The 26,523-nt window shown below is 38.3% G+C and overlaps 2 protein-coding genes across 2 annotated transcripts in view; one reads left to right on the top strand and one right to left on the bottom strand.

The window, feature by feature from the left end:
- RCBTB2 (RCC1 and BTB domain containing protein 2) overlaps positions 1–22,399 on the top strand; it is a 32,204-nt gene extending 9,805 nt beyond the window's left edge. Inside the window, exons 3-13 of the mRNA XM_033052046.1 lie at positions 375–533; positions 1,013–1,163; positions 2,729–2,895; positions 3,570–3,728; positions 4,705–4,812; positions 6,876–7,018; positions 8,732–8,922; positions 11,805–11,931; positions 14,901–15,037; positions 15,643–15,773; positions 19,007–22,399. Of these exons, the coding sequence (XP_032907937.1) occupies positions 375–533; positions 1,013–1,163; positions 2,729–2,895; positions 3,570–3,728; positions 4,705–4,812; positions 6,876–7,018; positions 8,732–8,922; positions 11,805–11,931; positions 14,901–15,037; positions 15,643–15,773; positions 19,007–19,147 (1,614 nt within the window). The 3' untranslated portion in view covers positions 19,148–22,399. The remainder of the gene's footprint in view (positions 1–374; positions 534–1,012; positions 1,164–2,728; positions 2,896–3,569; positions 3,729–4,704; positions 4,813–6,875; positions 7,019–8,731; positions 8,923–11,804; positions 11,932–14,900; positions 15,038–15,642; positions 15,774–19,006) is intronic.
- A 1,043-nt stretch (positions 22,400–23,442) lies between these two features.
- Positions 23,443–26,523, bottom strand: part of RB1 (RB transcriptional corepressor 1) — a 71,344-nt gene continuing 68,263 nt past the window's right edge. The window contains exons 26-27 of the mRNA XM_033052045.1: positions 26,431–26,480; positions 23,443–25,436 (exon numbers count right to left, since the gene is read on the bottom strand). Of these exons, the coding sequence (XP_032907936.1) occupies positions 25,363–25,436; positions 26,431–26,480 (124 nt within the window). The 3' untranslated portion in view covers positions 23,443–25,362. The remainder of the gene's footprint in view (positions 25,437–26,430; positions 26,481–26,523) is intronic.

Genomic DNA, 26,523 nt, shown 5'->3' on the forward strand with positions numbered 1-26,523 from the left:
TATACACTTTACACTTTATATTGGAATGCTGTCTTATAGAATTCTGTAATTATATTGAATTCTGTAAGACAGCACTTATATTGTATATACTATCATATAATTAATATAATATATTAATATAATGAAATATTATTAATATAATGACTATAATGAAAATACGACTTCACCATTTAACCTCTTACATGGCGCTTTTCTCCAGGTATATAGATCCTTTATTTCTATTTTTTATGTCTTCCTTTCAAGCATTGCTGTAGAATTAAAATACTGGTTTGTGGCTGAAAAAGGAAATGGTGCTGTTTATCTAATTTTTTACTATGCAAAGGCATGTATTTCTCTCTGTGCAGGTATTTGATAGCATTTTTTTATTATGCCAGGCCTTGGAGGCAACACTGTTGTCAGCCCTGAAGATGCTGGATGTTGGGAAATGGCCGATTTTTTCTCTCTGTTCCTCAGAAGAGATCAAGTTAATTCGTCAAGCCTGTGTCTTTGGTAGTGCTGGCAATGAAGTGTTGTATACAACTGAAAATGATGAGGTAATTGTCCTAGAGTGTGTATGAACATGACATGTTTAATCAGTTATGTGTCAAGTTTTTCTGAAGGCTCAGTAGTTTAATAGCACAGCTAGAGAAAGTTGCATGCAAAAATAGATTGTTTTGTTTGCTACTGAAACATTTTCAGTTTTAATTTAAGGCTTCCCACCACAATGAGAGAACAAAGAGAAGATGGAGTTAGACATTTGTTGCAAGTGCTTAGTGACAGACGAGGAGCAGTGGACACAAACGGCAAAATGGGAAGTTCTGATTCAGTACTAGGAAAAAATTACCATAAGAGGGGTTATATCCTTGAGCAGTTGTGAGGTTTTTTTCCTTGGACATATTCAAGAATCTTTTGGATGTGGCCTTGAGTCAACTGATCTGTTTAGATCTTTGTTGAGCATGAGAGTGGCCTAGTTGACCTTTGGAGGAGGGTTTCCTTTGCAGCCTAAATTATAAGTGTGATTCTTTTATAACAGGTTTTTGTGCTTGGCATGAACTGCAGTGGCTGTTTGGGAACAGGAGACATGCAGAGCACTATTGAACCAAGGAGGCTAGATTCCCTGTGTGGCAAAAAGATAGCCTGCCTAAGTTATGGAAGTGGCCCTCATGTTGTTCTTGCTACAGAAGGTAAAGTATGATCTGAATATTGCTTTTTCAGAGAGTCCACTTAAATTCCTCCAGCAGGTGTGAAAGGTCTGGGCTGGTAACATAAGAGAGAGAGCTGAGTATTCTGGGCTGTTAAGTCAGAAGTATTTTAATAGGCAAACATGACATGTCAGCTAGCTTGTTATTTTCAGAAGTTTTTCAAGCCCTACTTTGATCTTGTTACTACTTTTGGAAGGGTTTTTTCTTCCACTTCTCAGTTAAGTTTGAAACTTCCGATTGCTCTTGAAATGCATTAGTGACTACATTATGCCCCTGTGTTCTTGTGCCAACACTGTCCTTCAGCTAAAATACATCTTTTCCCTCCAGTACCTACTTTTTGATGTGCTTTAAAAACCCATTATGTTGCTTCCCAGCCTTCATGCTTCCTGCAGTGACACTCTATTATCTGCATCGTGGTAGTGGCTTTTGTGTTCATAATTATGTTACTCTTGAGGAAAAAAATTATTTACGTTATGTTCCCAGTAAGGTTCTGTTAGAGCCTAATTGATGATATTCACACTTATTCTGTTAATGAGAGGAAATGTTTTTCAGTATTCTAGATTATGACTGAAAGCAGGTGAGGGGAATTATGTTGTAAATGTGTTCTTTTACATTCAGTTGTGTTCCATCATTTTCTCCAGTCTTCATGGCAGACCATTCTGTGTGCTTTTTTATGTATGCATCTGTATTCCTCTGAACTTTGTTACTGGTAACAAAATGTGTCAGATCCCACTGACACACTCATACTCCTTAACCTGATGATGAAGTACTGCCAAAGAGCAGGTCCAGAACTCATCCTTGATGATTTTTACTCATAACTCCATTTGCGTTAATGGCTTTTCTTCAGCACAACGTTTTTTAACTTGCCTTTTAGAGGACTGTTGTATGTTACACAATTATTTTGTTAATTATTGTCATTTCCACTTTGCTGTATGTTTCTGTGCTGTATGTTTCACATGTTTACTGAAATTTGCATTCACATTCTCGTGAACTGAGCAAACTGTTGTTCACTTTTGATAGGATAAAGTATTTAAATTGAACCAATTATTATAGAGAAGTATTGCTTTAGTGTAGCATATTTTGCCTTTGTAGTTCTGGGGAACTAGATAGTATATTCCCTTCTTGGGGAATATGCATATTGTAAGGGAATTAAAGCTTATTAATTGAATTTTCCAAAGTGGGAAACAGTGCCAAGAAATTCTGATTGATTGTCTGTAACAAAGAAATTGAAATGGGAACTCTGACTGTCATTTAATACTTTTCTCTTCTGTATTACACCATCCCTTTTCTTGCAGCAGTATGTTTTCCTTTACTATGATTATGGTGGTACTACCCTTTTGGATTTGTGGTCAAAACTATGTGAGCCGGGTAGCATTGGGACATCCATGGGCTGAACAGCCCCATAGGTCATATAATATGATACGCTTATTGATACACATAAGTATGCATATTGTTACTGAATTTGACTTTTTAGTTTGTAATTTTATGCTGTGTACTCATTGGAAAACTTGAGATTTTTCAACCTGGTCTTTACATTTTTCTTGCAGAAGGAGAAGTGTACACGTGGGGTCATAATGCTTATAGTCAGCTGGGCAATGGTACCACAAATCATGGTTTTGTTCCCTGTCAAGTCTCTACAAACTTGGTGAACAAGAAGGTCATTGAGGTTGCCTGTGGCTCTCACCATTCAATGGTGTTAACCTCTGATGGAGAAGTGAGTATAGTGGGAACCAATATCTCTTTTCTCTTAATGAAACTCATGTATGGGAGAAACAGGAAAACACTCTGCACCTATAGCGTTAGACTTTGCTTCCTGCAATCCTCACAGTGCTGATGTAACACAAATGTTTCCAACAAATTGAAATTTGTGAGGGTGTAGTTGTTTTGAAGTGTGTGTAGAGCACTGATTTTGTGCCACTTCTGCTTGTAGTAAATTATGCAGTTCCTTCCTATGCTATACTCTAAATGCTTAATGGCATTGAAGCTGATATTGATGTAAATCACATTCACTGTAAGGAATTCTACCTGCCAAAGTAAAAAGTTTCCTGGAATTTGCCTTGTGATGCCATTTGTGCCACTTACCTATTCAAGTTTGGATTCTGGAAAAGTAGCAAGGGGTTGTTCCAGCATTAACTGCAGCCATCATGTTTCCTCTTACCTTTGAGTGGAGGAACATAAAAGAATGGAATATATAAATACTGAGATTGGCATATTTTTGTTAGAAATGCTTCAGTTGTAAACCTATGTGTCTTCCTAGGTCTGTAAAAAAATATACCCACTTTCACATAAAAATTAAATTTTTTATTCATACAGCTTTTTCCTCTCTTGAATATATGCTTTGAACTATGTATTATAAAGCTGTCTTTGATGACAATTCTTTTGCAACAGGTATACACGTGGGGTTACAATAACTCAGGCCAGGTTGGATCTGGTTCAACAGCAAATCAACCAATTCCTCGTAGAGTTACCAGCTGCCTACAAAATAAAATAGTCGTTAATATAGCTTGTGGACAGATGTGCTCTATGGCTGTGGTGGAAAATGGAGAGGTAAGAAATTTCAAGTGAATATTTGGACTGAATTTTACATCATGTAATAACTTGGCATGTAGATAATTTCAAACCTGGTAGTAATGAGCTATTATTCAGAGAGGACATTTACGTTTCCAGACTCCCTCAAGTCTAGCAGCTTATACTGATCATAAAAACCTTTGTTATTATACCACTGTTGTCTTTGATGTGCATAGACAAATACATTATTGTCTATACTAGAATCTAAGTATTGTGAGAATAATCAGTGAATGTGAGAATAATCACCAAATGTTATTTTAATTTTTAGTGCTCATATTCACACATCTTGAGAGAAAAAATAGTACGTTGTATATATTTGTTGTACTGGAGTACCTCTTGAATCTCTCTCATATTTTTTTATCCTCTTTGCAAACATACAAGGAGGTTGTAAAGGTCTTGATTTAGTTCATATGAGCTGATGATATTGGGCAGTATACATCTTGCTAGCTCTATTTCTCCAAACACTTGAGTTTAGAACTAAGTAGCTGTTGACTGCAGTAAAACGTATGTCACTGAAATTATCAGAGCTCAGTATTTTCCCTTTTTCTTACGTTTGGCATAAAGCTACCTACTCGAAGTGTTGTGCATAGCTTCCATTTTATACTTATTCCAGTGTGTTTTCTGTTAGAAGATTTTGGAATGAGAAATCAGCTCTTTGGAAATGGGAAGTATTATGCTGGATTTACTCTGTGCTGGCAAGCAGCCATATGAATCATTGATTTTCTGTTCTTCATATTAAAATATTGTAGTCCTAAGTAATCTAGCTCCTAAATAACATGAATGTGTTCTAGATGAATTCTAGATGAGCACGTAAGTGGCATTTTAAGCAAAAATGTGTGTGTATACATGTTTATATAGATAGGTATATGTGTGAATATGTTTGTGTTTACCTAAAACAAAAAAAAAAGGAAGTGAATAGTGTCAAAGAGCTAAAAGTACCTGTCTCTGTTTCAAGGTCTATGTCTGGGGGTACAATGGGAATGGTCAGCTGGGGCTGGGCAGCAGCGGCAACCAGCCCACGCCGTGCCGGATCGCGGCCCTGCAGGGCATTCGTGTGCAACGGGTATGTCTGTGCTGCTCCTCCCCACAGCCTCCAGGAGCCTCTGCGGGAGTCCTGCAGGCAGCACGTGCTGCCTTTGGAGGAGATAGTGAGACTTGTTCAAAGTGGCATCAGAATAAAAAATGTGTGTCCTAAAACAGACCTCTGCCAACAGGGGGGAAACTGTGACCCTGTGGAGTTCAGTGGGAATTTTGCCATTGACTTCAGTGAGGTCAGGATTTTACTTAAAAAGGACTAGACCATTAGAAACGTTTGTTTTATTTTGTTCTTTTTTTGTTTTCCTGTCAGAGTTAATTAAAAATATATTTCTGTTATTTTAATAAGTAAGAGTCTTTCTAGGCTATTCCATTCTTCATTAAACCCTGCCTTTTTTTTTTTTCTGGAACAATGCTGCAGTTTAGCATTTTGTCTGTCTTGCAGGCTGAATTTCATTTTAGTGACTTACTGGTGTTTGGAGTCTGAACAAATTTCCTCCCACTGCATTTGGCTAACATTTGGGATGATTCCACAGTCAGTCTTGACCTTTGGAGGTTGTTGCACTTTACCAAATAACAGAGCTGCCACCAGTGTAGCTAGCAAACTCCTAACTTCTTTTGGCTAATAAGAAATATTTAAGATGACTGCGGGACTGATACTGACAGTTTGTAATTGTTTCATGCAAAATAGAGGATACTGTCAGGAAAATGATACAAACTATTAGAAAATATTGGTTTTGTAACCTAGTGAAAATTTGCAAGAGCATTTTGAACTTTGGATACTATATATTGCATTTATTCAGGAAAGCTATGGATTTTTAAAGTCTTTTAAAAGAAACTCATTTAATGACATAATTTTACATTCAGGGCCTAGGATGTAGACAGTAGCTTTGTTGGTAGCAACTACTGTTGGATAGTAACATAATAAAGTGAGTATTATGTTCCCCTGTATTTATTATTCTGTTTAGAGAGTGGATGCTCCAGCAAGTTTGGCTTAGATTATGCTTCCATCCACTTCATTTACTTGATATTGATTAATACCGTGTTATAGATCTCCAGTCAGTAAATAACTTGATGGTTGATTTCATTTAAAGTACATCACATGCTTCATGGATGTCAGTGGAGTATATGTGTTTGTGGTGTATCTTTGCAGACCATGTAAAGATAGATGAACTAGTTAGGAATAATGTAAATTGGTTTTTGGTAGCAGTCTATCTCTACGAAGTTACATTAACTCCTGCAGAGCAAGACTGTTGCTGCTAGTGTTACCACTGTATCTGTCCCCCGCCAACTGAGGGGCATGTGCTGCATAAATTAAGTGGATTTTTTGAACAATCTGATGTGAAGAGGCAGTTGATACAGTTGTGTGCTACCATCAGAATGGAGAATTTTGTTTCTTTTCTCTCTGTCCTTGCTGATTGTTCTTGTTGCTTATCTTGTGTCGTTCTCAGACTGTACTGTGAGAGTTTTCTTCCAGTGATGTAAATCTGGAGAATCACAGAATGGCCTGGGTTGAACAGCACCCTACAAACCGTTCAGTTCCACCCCCTGCCATGGACAGGGCTGCCTTCTACTAGACTGGGCTGCTCAGAGCTCCAGCAAACCTGGCCTTGAACACATCTAGGGATGGGAGTTATCTCAGCAGAGGGTCCTCTGAGCAGTAGAGCTGGCACAGGAGCAGGCAATTTTGTGTGGCTGTCAGTCAGGGATGAGAGGATCATACAGGGAGACCTTACCTGTTTTTCTGGTGAAAAAACAGTTGCCCGTGGAACAAGGTCAATGCAAGACAGACAATCTTCAGTTTTCTGCATATTGTTCAAATTTGTCATACAGCTTTTCTTCTTTCTCAATTTCCAGCTATTCTTTTTGCTCTGCTCTTGAGATTATCTGTCAGGGTTTCCCGTTGGTAAATTCTTTTCCCCAAAGTCACCTCATCTATTTTCCTGCCGTTTTTAATAAACTTATCTGTATTTGTAATTTTTATACTAGTATAAAATCAATGGCATTAACCTATAGCATAAGATGCATCTATCTGTATTAACTTATTATTACATAAAAATTAGATTTTCTTCTTTTTGTTATTCCTTACAGGTTGCCTGTGGCTATGCACATACGTTAGTGCTAACAGATGAAGGTCAGATATATGCCTGGGGAGCCAATTCATACGGCCAGTTAGGTACTGGGAATAAAAGTAACCAGTCTTACCCTACAACAGTTATTGTGGATAAGGACAGGTAATACTTACAGTCTTGCAATCAGACATTGGTTGACATACTCACAGAAGAGCTACATAAAATGATGGTATTTTTAATCTATATTTGGGGGAGAAGAAGCCTATAATTTTTTGCAGTGGTGCATCTGCTAAATGTGAACAGAATTTTCACAGGGAGTGCTTGAATCAGCCCCATAACCATCCCTGTGAAAGAGAAACAGAATATTCTGAGCCTGAATATGCTATTTTCTGCTTCAGCTCACACTGTACTTTACAGGCCTTAATTGCAGTTTCCCTTCAGTGGTGTAGTTTCATTGCTTGAAATCAACAATAAAGGCTTTATTATCTGTGAATAGAAATTGTATTTTAATATGCTACTTTTGACAAGAAGTGTACTCAGAAAAGGTGAAGGGTGGACATCTGCAATTAAATCTGGCTCATAACCCAGGAGAGAGAGAAAAGGATGAGTTCTTTCTTGATATTGTTGCCTAAAAATTAAACTTCAATTTTTGCAAGTTAAATATTTTCCTCTAGGTCCTTGAGTGACAGAGGGGCGGTTATTTCTGTTGCTGTTGTAAAGCCATGCATGTATAGGGTCAAAAATCTTGATTTTGGGCTCCTGTTGTGAATAAGAAGGAAAGCGAGATGTCCCTCTCAACCCTGTGTCTGAGTGTATCATTGTGAGGAAGTGGCATCACTTCTCTGTGGATGAGACATGGCCTGAACTTGAACATTGCTTTGTGTGTACTTGTGGTTTTGCTTCAAATGTTACTGGTTTTATTCCCAGACACTTTAGCTGCAGTTAAAATGTTATAATAAAAATTTTATACAACTCTTAATGTTGCATGCTGCCTTTGCCTTTTGTTGGTCAGAGTATAAATTCTTGGTGTCAGTGAAAATATTGCCTCACTAAAGCCTGCAAGATTTGTGCATACAGCTTTAAACAAGTTGTTTCCCTGCCATTATCCCCAGGCAGCTGAGAACACAAGTAAACAAGCAGTAGTTCAGACTGCAAAACAGTGGATTGTGTAATGCTGTACACAGTGGGAGTTTTGAAGTCCTAAATCAACCTCAGGATTAGAGACGTAGCCTAGCTAAAAGACACTTCGAAACAGATTTAAGTACTGTTTGATTCTAAATTTTAATTTGCAAAGTGCAAGTCCCTTAAGCATAAGTAATAATAATTGTGTGAGTAGGAAGTATGTTTAACTTGTTAGTTTATAACTGTTACCAATAAGCAAACAGAAAAAAATTCTTCAATTATGTTTCAATTATAAACCAAAAAGCAATATTTATTTTTTTTTAATATCTCCTCGTTTCCTTCTTCATCTTCTCCAAGTATTTTTTCTCTACAGCTTAATACAGCCACTCATCTCACTGCCCAGCACCACCAAGGACATTCAGAGACTTGAAGCTCATCATAGCTTTGCTTGAGAGAGCTGAGGGGTCAGCAGAGCATGTGCTGCAGCAGATACAGGGCTCTGCTGCAGCACTGGCTACTCGCTCCCCAGATGCTTTTCCAAAGAGAAACTTGGAGTGCATGCTGTTCGCAGAAACACTGCCAACCCTTTTAATTTTGCTATGTATGACCAGAAAGCATTCTTGCTCGCATGCATGCTTAAAAGTATGCCTTACTCTAGAGAAAGCCAGGAGGCAGTGAGTTTATTCACTGCATTTTGTTCTTGATGGGAGTGACTTGCTTTTTTCCTTGTGTTTGTTTTCCTTGCAAATTCAGGGTTGTGGAGATCGCCGCGTGCCACTCTGCGCACACGTCGGCGGCCAAGACCCAGAGTGGCCAGGTGTACATGTGGGGGCAGTGCCGGGGCCAGTCCGTGACCTTCCCCCACCTCACCCACTTCGCCTGCACTGACGATGTGTTCGCCTGCTTCGCCACCCCTGCTGTCATGTGGCGCCTGCTCTCCGTAGGTGAGCTGGAATACTTTTTTCTTCTGGCACCTTCTAAGTAGAAGCATTGGTTCATAAAACAGTTTCATGTATTTGAAACCCAAATATAGTTCCTCACAGAAATTTACACCAGGAAGCGTTGTCATAATGATACGTTACACTTTGTAAGTGGTAATGTGGAATTGTAAAAAATTGCTAAAGCCTGAAAGCAGGGCTAAATAATTGTCTGTTTTATTGATGTGGCTCATTTCCATGGGAAAATGCCTCAGGTTTGGGAGAGATTTTTTAATGTAACCTCTGTATGTGACTGTCAGGTGGCTCTGGGTGGAAAAGCTGAGTTTGAATTTGGAGATTTGAGTTTAGGAGCTCTGAAGCTTTCTTTGATACACTTAAGTAGACTACTAAAAATTGAGGGATCCAAATTCCCATGTCCTGAATTGACCACAAGCACTCAGTCTTGTCACAAGTGATCATGACCTGGCCTTCTGAAGAGACAAGTTGCTGGATCTCAGATGTTTGATGAGCATTGAGATCTGTCTTGCTGGCCTTGACTAGAAAGAGTTAGGTATATAGCACTGGCTCCCAGAGAGCTCATTCTTCAGCTATCATTTAATCCCATAATGGTTTCTAATAAAGTTGCTGGGGTGTTGTTTTGTTTTCTGTTTGGTTTGTTGGGGTTTTTTTTGTTGCTGGGGTGATTTTTTGTTTGTTTCTTTTGGCTTGTTGTAAGTTTTTATTTATTGCTGTTCTTGGGGGGGGTTGTGTATTTGTTTATTTTGTGGTTTTTTTGGGGGGTTTGGGGTTTTTTTGACCTTGACTTCTTGGTCCCTTTGGACTATAACACTGTAGTAACATCGTACCAAAGCATAAAGTGAAACCCAACAGGAGGAATAGGTTACTTTATTTTTAAACAAAATGAGTTTCAGATGCACTTTTAAAGCCACTTTTTCGTATGTGCCAAGTAATCTCTCCAGCATCCTGGCACTTTTCAGGAGGTCTGAGCAGGGTTCCTTGTGATAACACAGGATAAAGGATGCTGGCTATCAGGCCCTTGTCATGTCTCCTGGGTTGTTTTTAGTTAGGTGACTCTATGCTGGTTTCAGTTATGCCTTTTTGCACACTCCAGGAGCTGAGGGTGTCTGGCCTCTTCATCCTGTCCCACCCTGGCAAGCTGTCAGGACTGACTCACTGTTGTTTGTCATCTGATGTGTGCATGGCGAGAATCCTCAGGCAGCTGTGCCCTGGGTCCTAGATCTATATGCCATGGACATCTGCCATGCTTACAGCCCTTCTTCTGTCCTTTTTATTCTGATGCTTTCACACCCAGGCATTCCCATTCTCTCCATGTTTGTGGCAGTTCTGACATTTCTGATACAATTCTTAGCACTGGCCACTAAGGAGTTTTCTTGGCTTTGTGCCTTGTCAGTGGGAACTGCCTCTTCATTTCCTTCCTCCAGTTCCCCTTTCACTGCTCTAACAAATAAAAGCATCTGGTTTTCCTCTAAGAGTTTCAAAGCTGAGCCCCACTATATTCAGTTTTCCTCTGATGGCTGTAGAAGTCAACTGGAGATGTGTCTTGGTGGACATATGGATTGCCAGTTAACTTCGAAGAAGAGTTTCAGCTTTGCATTAGTTGCTAAAATGCTTATTTGTTTAGCTAGCAGAGGTCTGAATAAATAAACCACACATTGTGCAAAATGAGAACTAACAAAGTATTTTACAGTACCATTATTTCAGAAATTTTTTTTTTTTAAATCATCATTATATTTGGTTTCTTTTGTCCATCCATTTTAGCTGTACCTACCCAAATTGTGTATATGTAACATTCTCTAAATGAAATGCAAAATGACTATGCTAAACAAAGTGTAACAGTATCAAAGTGTATGTGTGTGTTAAGCTTTTTTAGAGCTTGTGGGGAAGGTGTTTCCATTTCCAGCAGCATACTATTCTAATTTCTAGCTTGATAGGCTACAGGACCTAGCATTTATGTAATTTTCTGCAGAGAGCAACTAATTACTGACCCACAAGATCTGTGTAAACCCATAAAGTGTATTTATATGGTAAGAAGATAAAATGTTGTCACAGTTAAGAATGAGGTTTGGGGGTGGAGTGGGTTGTTGATTTTTTTTTTTGTGGTTTTAAAGAAGATGCTTCTCTGATGGAGATTTGAATCAGTTCGGGAGGTAAAAATTTTGTATGCAGATAGTGGAATTTTCAAAACTGTTTGGTAAATTTATAGTGCAAATATCATGTGCACGGTGGGATATACAGACATGACACAAACAGGAATATGAAGACATGGACACACTGTGCTTCTAACACCATTAAGTCTAGGGAAAACTAGTATTTTAGAATAAACTTGTAAGTGTTGGTATTTACTTTCAGGGACATTGTACTGGGCAGTTTCACTGCAAACCAATGTGTTGTTTCTGTAGTCGTTTCATTTGTGCTGTAGTATAATGTCTCCTCATGGGAGCATTTCAGACAAATTTATTATGATTTTTAATTGATCTTTTGAGGATCTTATAATAACTAACAGTTTTAATTTGATATAATTTACTCAGTAATGGTTGGTAGCGTTTTCTATCGTATGGAGCAGTGTAACTTCTGAGACTGTTAACTTTTATTTTCTCCTGGCCTTGTATAGATGAGTTAGAGGAGTGGAAATCACAGTTTTTTAAATAGAGATATTTGTTTGGAGCGGGAAACTAAAAAGGACTGAAGAAAACTGTCCTTTCTTTGCTTTTCTGGCCCATACAGAACACATAGACTCCTGGGGGTTTTAGTAGCCGTAAGGAGATGTATTTATGAAGAGTGTTAATTGCTGACTGATACCCAGAATATTGTAGTGGGAGATATTTGTATTGCTTACTACTTTATAGTAAGTCCCCTATTTATTCTAGAGCCTGATGACCATCTAACAGTAGCCCAGTCACTAAAGAAGGAATTTGACAACCCTGAAACTGCAGATCTGAAGTTCCTAGTGGATGGGAAATACATTCATGTTCATAAAGTTCTTCTCAAAATTAGGTAAGAACAAACCTATAAATTGTATAAACTTAACTGTGTAGTGTAGTCCACTGTGCTGAGTCATTACTGCAAAAATTTCTGGACTTATTCTTAAAAATTCCCTTTTCCCTGAGCCAAGGATTCATCTGCTGTTCTTCACTGTTACTCTCTTTGTAATTATCAAACATGTTGCTCTAGTACCTGCCTTTCCATCACATCCCTTCATCTGACATTTATCCTCCTTTGTGCTCCTAAATGGCCTTCACCTTGATTTCCAATAACCTTTTCCTGCCAGGGAAAAGGCTCGCTTCCTTCTGCTGTCTTCTCAGTAATTAGAATCTGGTTTTTTTCTTCCTTTATATGCTTGGTTTCCTCCACCAGAATGATTTGAGGGGGTTGTGTTTATTCTTGGCACTCTTTCCTTTTACAGGACCCTTCACTTGTTTCAGCATCTTTTTTCCCCTTTTATGACAGATTCCTTGTTCAATGTGTTTTAAACATTCTTATCAGTGAGTTTGATTTTTAAGCTGTCTTTTTTTTTCTGTTTTTGCAACTTTTTACAAGTTAAGACCACTTTACGGTGAGATTTGACATAAGCAGATCTACAGAATGATCTCGTTGTTAACATGCAGAGAGATTAATTTGCTACTGCTGCTGTGGTTTCTCCTGTGATATTTTAGAGACACCACTTTGCATCTCTTCTGCCTTGCCAACTGCTTCTGCTTCATCCTCCTCATTGTTACAGTATTTTTTTTTGCTATTTTTTTTCTCAAAGTACTTGGCTATCACATTCAGGTTATCACCACTTTTATCTTCCTACTTTTGCTCCTGAGTCCTGTTAGTGATTCCTTGTGTATTACTGTGTAAAATTAAAAATCCCTGTTAATTCTTGCCTGTCCATGTTTTGTTGGGGTTTTTTTCTGCCCTCCTCTTAACACTCTGATTATCTGTGTTACTTTTGTCTTCCCTTTACTGACTTCATTGCTTGTACATTACACTTGTGCCTATAGTACACCCTCTTCATTTGGAATGCCATGTGTTCTCCATCAGATACCACACCAAATCTTGTGTATGTCCAAAATGTTCCCTGAGGTTTGTTTTCCTGATAATCAGATATATGTAGCATTCCCTTATTTTCTTTTTCTTGCTCTACTTTTCTCAGATTATATGACATTCTGTGAAGGAAATATGTCTAATTCTAAAATGGATTTGCATATATGGTGTTACCAAAATACTATGAAGGAATAATAAAACATCAAGCAGAGTCTGTAAAATCAATCTTTTCTTTACTGTCATGATGCAACTGGATCAAAGTATTTAAAATGTTTTGCAACATTTGGTCTCTTCTGGAGCACTGTCACAAAAGCAGTGCTAGTAAAAATTCCTTTTCATTGTTTAGTAATTTCTTTATTTCTCATGAGGACTTCTTTCCATCTTGTTCTATTCCTATTCTTGACCTGGAGCCCATTGTTGGTGGTTACATGCCAGCCCATGTTGGCTGGCAGTGGTGAAGCAATGCCAGGGAGCACCCAGCTCAGTGAGAGCAGCCCACGGCCAGTGCTGCCTGCAGCAGCAGACACCCCAGTGTGCTGTGGGATTTGCCAGCTCTGCATTCAGCCAACCAGAACTGGGTGTCTGGGCTGTGTCTGCTGGGGGATAGTGAGAGGGAGTGAGACACTGCAAAGGATGAGTCACTCCAAGATACTTTGCAGACTGGAGGATGCGTGCTAACCAATTTCTGTTTTCACTTACTGATTTTTAAGGGATCAGTGTGTGCCATCTTCTTTCTGACTTTTGTGTGGTGTAATTGAGGCACAGACCATTCCCAAGGTCTGATCCATGCTGGATGGATAGCTTGATTGATCACCACTACTTAGCTTGGGGCTCTGGGAAGCAAAACAATGAGGTTTTGTCTGCCTCTCCCGATGCCAGAAAGTGGTAGAAGATGTGGCAGAAGCTAGATAATGGCTTTTATTTTTTTATGAATTTGACAAGAGGTTCCATTATTTTACTAAAAGCCCCAAAATACTGAGATTAAAAATTCTCTCAATAACCCGTAAAATGTGAAGAACTTAAGTCATTATTTAAATAATACTTTTTTATTTGGATTTAAGTGATGCTGTCTTTATGTTGTAGTTTTGTCTCAGAGACATTAAAAGGAAACCATCCTACTTTTTACAGGAAGGTTTGGGTAAAAGAAAATTCAGATGTGGGAGAGCTGCAAATTAGTGTAGCACAAAGAAGCATAATTAAATTAGGGTTGTTATAGGAAAAGTTATCAGAAGAGGAGATGTTAATTTTTATCAACAAAAATTTTGAAAACAATGCATATGTTAGGATGCTTTTTAGTGAACAGTAAGTTACAGTGCATTGTAAATTACTGTGAACTGGAAGTCGCAAATTACAGCTACCAAAGGCAGTGCTTTGTCCTTGTTTGTATCTTGTTTTGTGTCACAAAAGTATTCAGACTTGTTAGAAAAAATAATGAAAGATCTGAGTGAGAGGGTCTTCACTTTCAGTAATTTAATCCTTGAATGTAATGATTAATGCTAAATTGTGTATGGACTCTGACACTGGAATAAATTATATTTAAAATTATTAATAATTTCCCTCTTCATTAGGAAATGCTGGAGAAATCAGGGTCAAATCTCAGAAATGTCTGAGTTAATTTTTAATTTTATCTGCTACAATGCAGGTAATAAAATCGTTAATGTAAAATGTATTTAAGAAAATGGCATCAAAGCCGGATGGATAATCCTTGTAGATATTGTAAGTAGAAATGGAGCGTGCCATAAAATATTAACAACAGAAATAAAATTCTGAATTGTATGTATCAGGCTTAAAGAAATGAGCATGTTCAAAGCAAGAAATCATCTGCTTGTGTATTTAGTCTGTTAGGACTGATCTATTTTTTTTTACCAACTTTTTGCTGCAGCTCATCTTTCAAGCTTAACTCTTTACAGTGTACAATCTTTGTTCATGTTTTGTAGGTGTGAACATTTTCGCTCCATACTCAATAATGATGATGAAATTATAGAAATGAGTGAATTTTCTTACCCTGTTTACCGAGCCTTCCTGGAATATCTGTATACAGACAACATTAGGCTCCCTCCTGAAGATGCAATAGGTATTTGCCATAAATGGAAATTACTCCAGATTATTGTTTTTGAGAAGTTCAATTTATGTATCATTACAGAGTAAGGAAAGCAGGGCTTGTTAATTTTAGTTTCATTAGCACTTAAATCTTGAGTTTGGTAGGTGTCAAGAGAAAAGGATACAGTAGCAGGAAAAATGCCCAAGGACAATGAATGGTGGGCATGGAATGAGATCAAAGATTAAAAGTTTTCAGAAAGAACTCATGTTGCTCTTTTTAAGTACTTTCTTTTATTTACAAAGGAACTAATGCCATCCTGAAACTTTACTTGAGTAGCTGTGGTGATTTCTGATCCTGAATGAAAAGGGAACTCTTCCTTGCATGAATTTAAGAGGATGTAAGTCAGCAATTGATGTCCAGAATGAGAACAAGAGAATGGAATGCTTGCATAGTAATAAAATGGTTCTTTTTTTGAAAGATCTGTAGGGAACCTTAAAAATGCACACATCTTTTAGGGGGAAAAAAACCAGAGCAAGTCTTTGATTAATTCAGCCTAAAACAAAAGGGTAATTGATTAATTTGAAAAGACACTAATATATTTTGCACCAGAATAGTTAAAGCTGTATAAATTTTCACAGGCCTACTAGATTTGGCAACACTGTATAGAGAAAACAGACTGAAAAAGCTTTGCCAGCAAACGATCAAACAAGGCATTTGTGAAGAGAATGCCATTGCTCTTCTTTCTGCCGCTGTCAAGTATGAAGCTCAGGTAAGAACTTCTCTTCAGGTAAGCAGTTGTTTTCTGAGAAATGAAGCTGCCTAATGTAAACATGACTGTATTTAACTGATGAGGCATGATTACTGTAATTTCCCTTTCTGGCTTAACAAATGTCTGTTTTCCCCTTTTTAAGCTGTAAAATAAAAACTAAAAAAACCCCAGTTTAGTGTTTTCTTCCTGCCCTTTTAGCTTGCCCTCTGAGTCAGGGTACTTAATCTGCTTCCTTCCTTGTCATGTGGCATGACAGGGCATGGCATGGAAATTTCTATGGCCATTTACATCTCTGCCTTTGGATTTTGCCCTTTCACTCGCTGAGTTCTCCACCTGATTATTTTGTCTGCCAGTGTCTGGTACAGTCATTCCGGTGCTGACTTTTACAAGGCAGTGGGAGAAGTTACCTGTAAAGTCCCTGTATATTTACACTTGTGCTTTTATAAAAAATCCACTTTTGCAGAACTGCTTACAATGAATTATGCTGACATACAACAAATTACCTATTGTTAATACTCCCCCCATATCCTGTCATCTGGTCTGCCCTTGGTTCTGGAATGAGTCTCTAGCACTCAACCTGCTATCAATGCTCTTTTAGTAAACAAATAATTTCAAAGATACCTTCCTTTTCTCGTCTTCTTAGTTCTGTGATGGTTGGGGAAATAACTGTAGTGGGTTTTATTATTCAAAAAGTCTGCTTATGTATTTTAGATGTAGGGGCCATTGCTATAAATGCCTTTCAGGTACAGGAGGTGAGTAGAAAGAAGAGACAAACAAATGCTGAGTTAAAAATGTTGCAGCAGTCAGTGCTGTATGGAGATGGCAAACTACAGGAGGTGAATTTGGGTAGGAGTTGCAGAGAGGAGGATGGAAGTCTGAGTTCTGTGCCTCAAAAGGGGATAACAAGAGGTTAGTAGATAGTAAGATCGTGAGCTGCCAGTTACAAGGCATTTGTAACCCATGTATCAGAAACAGAGGACATGGATGGCTGGGGCAAAGAGGTGTTGTGCTCTCAGTGTACTGGGCTGATACAAGCTCAGCATTGCAGGGAAAACTTTACAGGAAGGCATGACCCAATGGTTTGGTTCTCTTAACGGCAGATTTTAAAATTTTATTTTGTATTTTCTCCTCTTACAAGATTTTCAACATTTTTGAACGTCTTCATAGCAGTAGGATTTTTGGTTGGTCTGTATCCAATGAAGTAGTTAAAAGAGTAGTTAAAGATACGTGTAAGTGTAAATGTGATGTAGTAAAACTAGCCTGGACAAAGTACCAGAGGTCATAAACCTGTGACACAACAAAAGAGATTGGCTGGATAACTAAATACATGTTATCCTCCTCTTCCTTCTATGATTCAGTATCCAAAACATGTAACAGTTTAACACAGTTGTCAGATGATAAATTGGGCCAAACTCAGGAATGTATTGTTGCCCTCCTCCCTACACCCATAGCTCAGAAAGGGATGGAAGTGCAGCAAAGATTTCTTTATCAAAAACATGGGGGTACCCTCTGGCTAAGGAATCATGGAATAAACCAGGATCTTCTAGTGTACTACATTAATATAGTAACTCCTGGTTTGAGAGCCATGTGCAGTGTGTCAGGATTTGAGTAGAAAACTGCCAAAAGAAGGATTATGAAAGAGGCCTCGTATTTTGGATGTTTGAAAAGATAGAATTCCTTTTTTTAAATTATTATTAAATGTGAACATTGCAAGTGAAAGATTATAGTGGTGTGTGACATGCTATTCACATTGCAAATTAAATGAAGACTGACTTGATTACTGTATGCATCTGTTAGGATTTAAGATGTGTGAAAGTATTTTTTCCTATCCTCAGAAAATACAAAGAGTTTCTGCTACAGGTTATTTTAAAACATATTTTTTACATACGCTGTAGCAAAGTTTAGGCTAATCATCTTCTATAAAACTGAATAAAAAAGACAATGTCTTTGAAGCTGCAAAATGAGTGACCAGGATTCTCTGTAATCTACAGTCCTCTTCATACCAGCACCAGAAAAATTAGCTGCTGATAGTTTTAACTAGTATAAAAGTTCACACATTGACTGCAAAGCAGCTCAGGTTCTGACAGTACCGTTTCAGAAGTCTGCTGGAACTAAGTGTCACTGTCTTTGATGGTCTACATTTTTTATTTCCTCTGTTTTTTTGCTTCTTCTATTCTCATTCCTTTTCTACTTTCCCAGTAGTTGTCGATGAGATACTTGCTATACCATATTTTTCTTTAAGGATATTTTGTGCTTCAGTTTACTCTTTAGTTACATCTTGAAACACAGAATCTATGGAGAAATTTTCAAAATGGAAATGCACAGGTAGTTTGCTGAGTATCTTTCCACTATTAATGCCAGGCTACAATGTTTGTGTAGTTAACATAGAATCAAATTGGCCTGGGTTACTCTTTTTGCTGTAACCCCTGAAGAGTTTACAGTTTAGGGATCAGTTCTGACTCCCTTGCTGCTGGCTCCAGCTCTGGCTGCAGAAAGTAATTAATTTTTCTTCACAGCAAGTTGTTGCATAGGTCCTAATTAAAAGGGACTGAACCAGTGCATGGAGAGAAGGATTGCACTGCTGTGAGGAGTTTGAGTGGGAAGAATTTGCTGTGTGCAGTCCTGGTTGTTTGTCTTGAGGGTTTGTATCTATCCTGTGCTAACAGCTGAGCATCCTCTTACATACTTCGAGACCAGGACAAGACAGAACCTTTTGTGCTATCTGGGAATCCCATTAGACAGAAGGATACAGTTCCTGGGTTTACCATGAAAGACACATGTATCCTAACATGCAGTTTGTGTTTCAGCAAGCATCATCACGTTTTTCATCATATTTTGCTTTTATTTCCAGCATGACTTGCATATCTGCTGTTTTTCACAGGACCATTACTGAATGCAGTGCAGGGAAGACAAGAAAGGTGTTATTGATGTTCTGTTAGTTCTGTTTGGGGCAATTTGATGGTTTCACCTGTTGGTAACTTTTCTAATGAATGTGTAGTGAATTCTAGTAAATGTGATGGTGTTCTGGAGTTGATTTAGGTGGCTACTCCTGTTTTCTCAAAGTGGTTTATTGAATAGGTTGTATGATCTCATCAAAAGGATCAGAAAATTGATTGATAATGGGAACAATCTGGTATATTCTCTGCTAATTAAATGAGAACTTTGAAACAAAATAATAATGTTAATAATTTTATCAGTCATTCATACTAAAAATTACTCAAATTTGTTTCTAGGACTTGGAAGAATTTTGCTTCAGGTTTTGCATAAACCATTTGACTGTTGTTACACAAACTCAAGGCTTTGCAGACATGGACCATGACCTCCTGAAAAACTTCATTAGCAAAGCCAGCAGAGTGGGAGCATTCCGAAATTGAGGTCTGACTATTACCAAGCTGAAGAGCACATCATCTTCCCTTCTGGAAATACTTTTCCTTTGGAGAACTTCTCTGTAGTCAGAATGTGCAACGGTTTGGAAGGAAAGTCTCAGTATTCATCAGCTTAGGGAGTGTGTACAAGTCCGCTAACATGTAGGCTTTGTTGTAAGGATGGCTACAGTGTAGATGTGTGGTGACTGTTCATTGCCAACAGCCAGAATTTTTAACACAAAAATCTGATGCAGTAACTACCCTTTCCCACTCAAAGTCAAGCAAACTAAGCATCTCATTATCTAGTCTGTCCTTTTTTTTTTTTTTTTAAACATTCTGTGTTTGGATTTTATGGGACAGTGACCTGTTTGCTGCTAAAACTTTCATAGTGTATTTTTGTCTCAAAAATCAGTTAATATACCATAGTGGGCTTCTTTTTATAATCCAGTGAAGATACAAACTTGTTTTTCTGGATATATGGTAAAATAACGTAAGTTCTTTAGGATGAGAAGCTTCCTGATTTGTAGGAGGGTATGTCTCGCTTTGTGTTTATTTATGAGGAGCTTCAGCAGGATATTACAGTTCTGAGTTCCCAGCAAGTCTCATTATTTAGCCAGGAGGAAAAAGATCTCCCTTTCCATTATACTGGGCATGATCCCTGCACCCCAATGGAAGCACTCACCAAGGATGTGAATTGTCACGCTGTGAGTTTTACGGCTAAGAAAACTACCTAGTTACAAACCCAAATAAGATGTCAAGAAAAGGAAGTTCCTCTTGAGGCTTTTTTATTCCTGTGTCACTGTCTCAGACAGATCAACTTCAGAAAAATGAGAAAAAGGTGATTTTGAAGTGGTAACTTCAAATTAATTAAATTGTAAGAGTGAACTGACACTATATTCCAGATGGTGATAAAGATATTTTGTCCAACTACGGCGTTTCACATTCTCCTGTGGTCAGAGCTGTGAGGTGACCACACCACTTTCCTTTCAGGGCTGTTCAGGAGAGAGGAGCAGCCTTCTGGACACCTCTCTCCCAGCATGATCATCGGTGGCTAAGGCAGAGTACATTCCTAGCTGGCCGAAGTGAGTTAAGGTGAAAAGCCCACCCAGTGCTGCACAGAGGGAGGTTTGCCCCAATACAGAAGATGTGGAGCCCATGGAGCATTTACTTGAATTTTCTAACAGGTAACTGTGAATTAACCCTGAGAATTTAAGATTTTGACTGAGTGAGATGACTTCAAGTGCCTTTTGCAGTATTTTATGATTAGGGAAGACAAAAAGCTGGATTACCAGGCTCAGTACACTAATATAAGTAGTCATGCAGCCTTCCTGCAGGTGTCTGCTGTGCCACAGCATCCTTCAATGATCTTTTCTAATCCTCAAATGTGGTTTGTAAGAACTTAATTCCCTCAGATTATCACATTCTCATGTCTAAGGTGGAAATAGCTGGTCTTTACTATATTGGAGGCTCATTTCTCAAACAGTCCTGTTCTTTGAGGAAGAGTAGGAGGCAGACGAGCAGCACATACTCAGAAAGGAGTAGTGAGTAGTACCCCCTTCACCTCAGGCCCTGTGGGTGTAAGTAAAAGGTGAAGTATGCAGGTAGCAGAATTTACTTAGGAAGAGGGCGCTGAGCAAGTATTTTAGAAAATGCTGTGGTAAATATTTATTTGTGTTTGAGACATTTGCCTCAGACTCTCACTAGAAATATATTGGGTCATCTACTGCTAACAAGCACATTCTGCCACCCCCTCAAAGATGAGTACGACTTCCTCCAGCAGTGTTAAGTCCATTCTTAGCAGCTGTGTCAGTATTTTGTATTCAAACAGAAGTGGTCAAAACCTTTCCAATACATAATGCAGATTCATCAAAAACACAGCTTTGCTGGGGGAGGAGATCAGTTTTGTTAAGTTTATGTTGAGAAGCACTTGACACTAGCACACAGCCAGAGATTACTGCAAACAGTGAAACGGTGTTATGGTAGGGCACAACTTTACTGCCACTCCTGTGTGCTCTAGCCCAGCACTGATCATACCAAAGCATGAATAATGAAACCAGCTGGGCACCTCCACCCCGGTACTGGTTTGTCAGTGGTCACTCCTGCTTTCCTAAGGTGTGTATTACGGAAGGTCTCTCCACATATTTGTTGTTTTACTCAGAAGAATCAAACCAAAAAACTATAAATGTAAAATGATGAGGGTTTTTTTACTCAACCTCGAATCAGAAGCCCTCTTTGGGGACACCACTGCATGGAATGGTAGCACTGGAGGGGGATACCACTGTCCTCCATTAGCTCAAGTTCATAACAAAGTAGTTCAACAGAGATTGCAGCTGAAATGGCGTGCTGCTTGTAACAAGACATTTTTGGCTTAATAGAACAAAGTGTCTTGATTTTTTCCAATTTACTCCCTTCCTGCTCATTATTTCCAGCCACCCATACACATTAAAGTCTACTTACAATTTCAGAATAATTGACAAAGCCTGTAATTTTGAGAAAAAGCATGTCTGGACTGAGGGTGATTTTAAAGGTCCGATGTGGCAGCATTGGCTTTTATTCTGTATCATCTGGCACGGATGTGATAGTGTTACATTCATAGAAACATTTATTTATTTAATTTGTTAATTTTTGTTGCATGTGTTCAAAAAAACCCCACCCTTCCTGGCTTAGGCGGTTAAATATGGGTGCATGGATGTAAATATCTGCTCAAAACCCAACCATGGGACATTTCAGAAGAAATTAGTGATGCATTTTACTGTTGTGAGGTAGTCTGCAACAACCTTGTGTTTGTGGATCTTGCAGGTTAAATACTTAATAAAGTATTGTTCTATTTTAGGATACCACAGACAAAAGGCATATATTAAAAAGTAAAAATCTGGTCAAGCAGAAACTGTGTCTAGGGTTTAAATAAAGAGCAGTGTTCTACTTTCCAGAAAGGTGTCTGGAAAGAAAAATAGTTAACATGGGTAGGGTCTTTTGAAGGTTCTCCTGTTACCGAAGCTAAAAGCCAGCACTGCGTTGGGATCTAGTACCCAGCTGTAGAGTTTTGTTACAATGCTTGTTAACTATGTAAACTGCTGTTTTTATATGACCCCAACACTTTCCATGGGATTTTCCTTGTTAAACAAAGCATTTATTTGCCCCATAGCGGCAGGATTCATTGGCCACCACCCAACGATGTAGAAAGTTTACAGCCTGAACATAAATGATTTTTTTTTCTATACAGACTTACCATTAATAAAAATGCCATAATATTTAAAACAATTTGAGTGGGATCTTTTTCCTTTCTATGCAGGAAAATGAAGAAAGTATGATGCTTGTAGACTGAACTGACTGGGTGCGGGGGGAAAGTAAACCAGATAATATTTCACAGAGGTACCTTGAAGGGTATCTGTGTTGTTCAGGAAATCACTGTCACCAGGTAACACATTTGTAAGCTGGAGAATTTCTTCAAGTATATTTCCACCTCTCAAAGAAAGCAATGCCCTGGTGACTTAATAAACTGTAATTAATAAAATGGTCATCAGATACCAATAATTGTTTCTTAAGCAAATGTATATTAGGCCCAGCTTGTTACACTTTAAAATATTTCAGCTCGGTGTACTAGTATCACACACACAGCCATAATCTTCTCCAGCTGCTTCACATTTGATAGAGTTGTCTTCCTGCAGCCACTCCTGTGCCTGAAAATGTGCACTTCCACAGTCCCTGTGGCTGTTCTGGTACCTGTGAGGAACCTGCTGTTTAGTACAGCCCCTCTGCGTGAGCACTGCCTAAGAACAGAACTCTTCACTTGCAAGTCCAAAGGCAGGGAGGAAGAATTAAGCTCCTATGACATCTAACAAATAGCATTTGGAAATAGTGGACAGCAGGAAGAGATTAAGGTATAAACATCAAATGGAGAGGCTGAGTCAGTTCATCCACCTTGAGATGGCTTCACAGCCAAGCCAACAGATTCAATTCCCGTAAGCACCAAACAGAAATGGGCCTTTAAAGGATGCAATTTACCTGACCTCATCTGACACCCAGGGCTTCAGCTTTCTACAGAAATTGATGCTTGGTGTTAAGCATCTAAAATGACCAACACATTTTGTGCCCAGCTTCTGCTGTGATTCCAGATCTTCTTCTTTCCTGGAACAGTTTCAATATTCCAGGCCATTTTTAGTACAGCAAGGTCTCACTCTAAAAAGCACTGTCAAGCACAGTAAGATTTCCATATCTAACAAAAAGCCATTAGTTTCAATACACATTTATTTGGATAGGTAACATATGAAATCACCTAATATAAGAAAATCACTGACTACAAATCCTTTAAAAGCTATTTTATTTATCTTGAAAGGTGAGAAACTGATTAGTTGTATAAAATAATATTGTACATTTGATGTAAAGCCTTCAGTCTGAATTAAAAAAAATACATCGTCACAGTAAAGAAAGAATGAATCTGTGTAGATACTGGACTCTGTATCGTCCCTGTAGCCAAAGGACTGCTCTAACAGAGCTTACAGTCAGTGCACCCCAATGTTAACATATATATCCTGTCTGTAAAACTGCAAAAAGTGAGAAAATAAATGTAAGGTACGTACTCTGGAAAGTTCTGTGCATTTTACAGTGAGAAAGTTGAAGCCATACTGAGTTTTTAGACTCAATATTACTTTAAAATTAAAATTAATTTACAGTTTTTGCTGCTTGTAGAATTTTTAGTAGTTCTAGGGTTAGCTTTGAATCAACACAAGACTGGATCTTTAAAAAGCTTCCTACTCTAAGTACTCTAGATCAGCTAAACAACCTGTTAATAAGCTACCTGGAAGACATTGATTTAAAACATTTGTGTCATGAATAGCGTGCTTTTGTACTGTACCTGTTCTTAACTGAAGTAGCTGCAAAAGCTAAATTTCATTAAAATGGGTAATTTTAAAGCAAGACTATTTATTTGCTTGCATTTTAATCTACTGGAAATAAAACATATGCTTTTCTTAACTGGCTATTTTAACAAAACTTTGTTGTTGCAAGAAAAGCTCCAGTATCTGAATCAGTAACTTACAAATACAAAATATGAAGAAAGTACTGGATGGTTTTGTTTGGGTTTTTTGCTAGTTGCAACTGTTCACAAGTTGCTCAATGAACTGCCTTTTCAGTAAAGTAAAGGCAGATGGATTTTCCCAACGTGGGTTCACCACGTTCAGGTTTTAGCAGATGCTGCAGTAAGGCCAGTGGGAGATGCCCTGTGCTTTTAGAGACCAGGCTGCTCTTACCTGGAACCCAATTGCAGCCACTCAGCTTCCAGCTGTCTCTCAAGCTGTTTAGCTTGGCTACAATTAGGTGAAATTTTGAAGAAATCAAGAAAATTCTACATCGTTAGAATTTTGAAATCTCACATGTACCAGGTATGGTTTAAGTTTGTGGCTTTGGGTTTTGTTTTTTTTTCCTTTTAATATTTGAGATTTCCCAAGATAAGAAAGGGCACATTAATTACTCTGCATACAGAAGAAGCTTCAGCTTCTGGAAAGATTCAATGTGGGATTCTGGGATGAATCTCTATGGGATTCATGCTCCATGAAATTCAAACTGAGGGACAATGTAACTGCCCTCTAAAATGAAACTGGGTGAGAGCTGGGGAAGCAAAACTACAAAATATTACAATAGTGTTGGTTTCAGTAGTAAGGCTATGAAATGAGTTCACTTTGAGTTCAGGTTGTACTCCTGAGGCAAGGCCCCTTCTCTGCAAGGCCTCCAACTGCTGTCCAGTTTAAGTTAACAGGAATTTGATGTGCTAATTATGAACAGAGACAGAAATCTTTGCACTAATTAGCCCACCATTTTCAAAATTTGCAAGTAATGAAAGTCTAAAAATTAAATCTAAGAAACAAAATTAGTGCATTTCAAATCATTCTAGCTAACATTTTATCTTTAGACATAAAAAATCCAATCCAATGAGACTGAATTGGCTTAAATCAGTAATGCTGCAACAGGAAATTCAGACACTTTCCAAGACTTTCAAAAAATCCTCAAAAAATATATAAATTAAATTCAGTGGCTTAAGTTGTATATATGCTACATCATAAGGCAAAGTATCATGGAAAACATTTAACAATTTAAAAAGTACAAATGCTTTCAACTAGCAGGTTGGAATATAAAGCAACTAAAGAAGCAACTCTATTAATGAAGGCTGTAAAACAAAAACAATCTTAAGAGGGCTGGCAGTGCAGCCCCTGGTCCTGAGAAGAGTCTCACTTTTCTTCACTGGCTGAGGTATCATTTCCATCATTCAGCTTCTGCTTTTGCATTCTTGTTCGAGTAGATGCTACGAGAAAATCCAACAAACAAAAAGAATGAAATATTTTCTTCATAATTACTTTGGACTGATTATTAGAAAAATCTGTAATGACACAAGGAATAGAAGTACATTATTCTATTATAAACAAACTGAACCCCTCACTGTAGGATGAACACCTAATTTTGCGTTGTTTCAGCCATTCCTGCTCAATCTTACAGATCTTAGGAAATTCCTTCTACCTGTTCACTCCAATTCTCATTGTCTCTGTCCCCTCACTGTGTCCATTTCCATCCTTCAGGCAGGCAGATGATCTGTGTCACATCAGGAATCTTGCCCTGTAGGCAGGCAGAGGTTGTGGGCTGAGCTGTGCCCACATCCCAGAGACAGCCTGCCCAGGGAATGCCTTTTCCCCTCAGTGGCACACACCAGCACCACTGGACATGAGACAGAGCTCTCCTCCTTAACCTCTGCCACATGGAAACACTGAAACATTTTCCCTGCCTTAAAATAAAGGAGAGGTGCCTGGATCCACACTCATACCTATCCTGATGAGCAATGTAAGAGTTTTTAATGGGCAAATCTGCTCAGCTGCAGGGCTCAGATTCTCAGAGAGTGAGAATGCCTGGCCAGGCCAAGTGTGCTCCTCATGAGTGGAAAATACAACTCAGATGGGGGGTTGAGGTCGTTTTGCTTTTCACGAGCAAGATTTGAGTTTCATTTCAAAACAGAAAAGTGATCCCATAAGATCTGAAAGAAATGCTGACCCACAGCAGAAGAAAAAGCAGTCTCAGACATTTGCCTATAAAAGCAAAGCAACAAAAAACCTACATATGGTTTTCCTGTGTACATGAATTTCCAATTTGTAATCTACATTTTCAAGATTAATTGCAGCAAGTACAAAAGCTAAGCAAATCACATCAGTGTTGAGCAATGTTTTCATCTGAGTGTGCCCAAACTTGGATAAAACAGTTTTATCCAAGGCACTCAGTGCTGTGCAGATTATGAGAAAAGTAATACTCACTCATTTCTGCAAGTTTTTGTTGGAACTTGGATTCCTGTGGTAGGTGTTTGCTGCAGAAAGAAAGCATACGGTTAAGTTAATAAAAATAACTTC

This window comes from Catharus ustulatus, chromosome 2 (assembly GCF_009819885.2).
Source record: "Catharus ustulatus isolate bCatUst1 chromosome 2, bCatUst1.pri.v2, whole genome shotgun sequence".
Taxonomy (NCBI): Eukaryota; Metazoa; Chordata; class Aves; order Passeriformes; family Turdidae; genus Catharus; species Catharus ustulatus.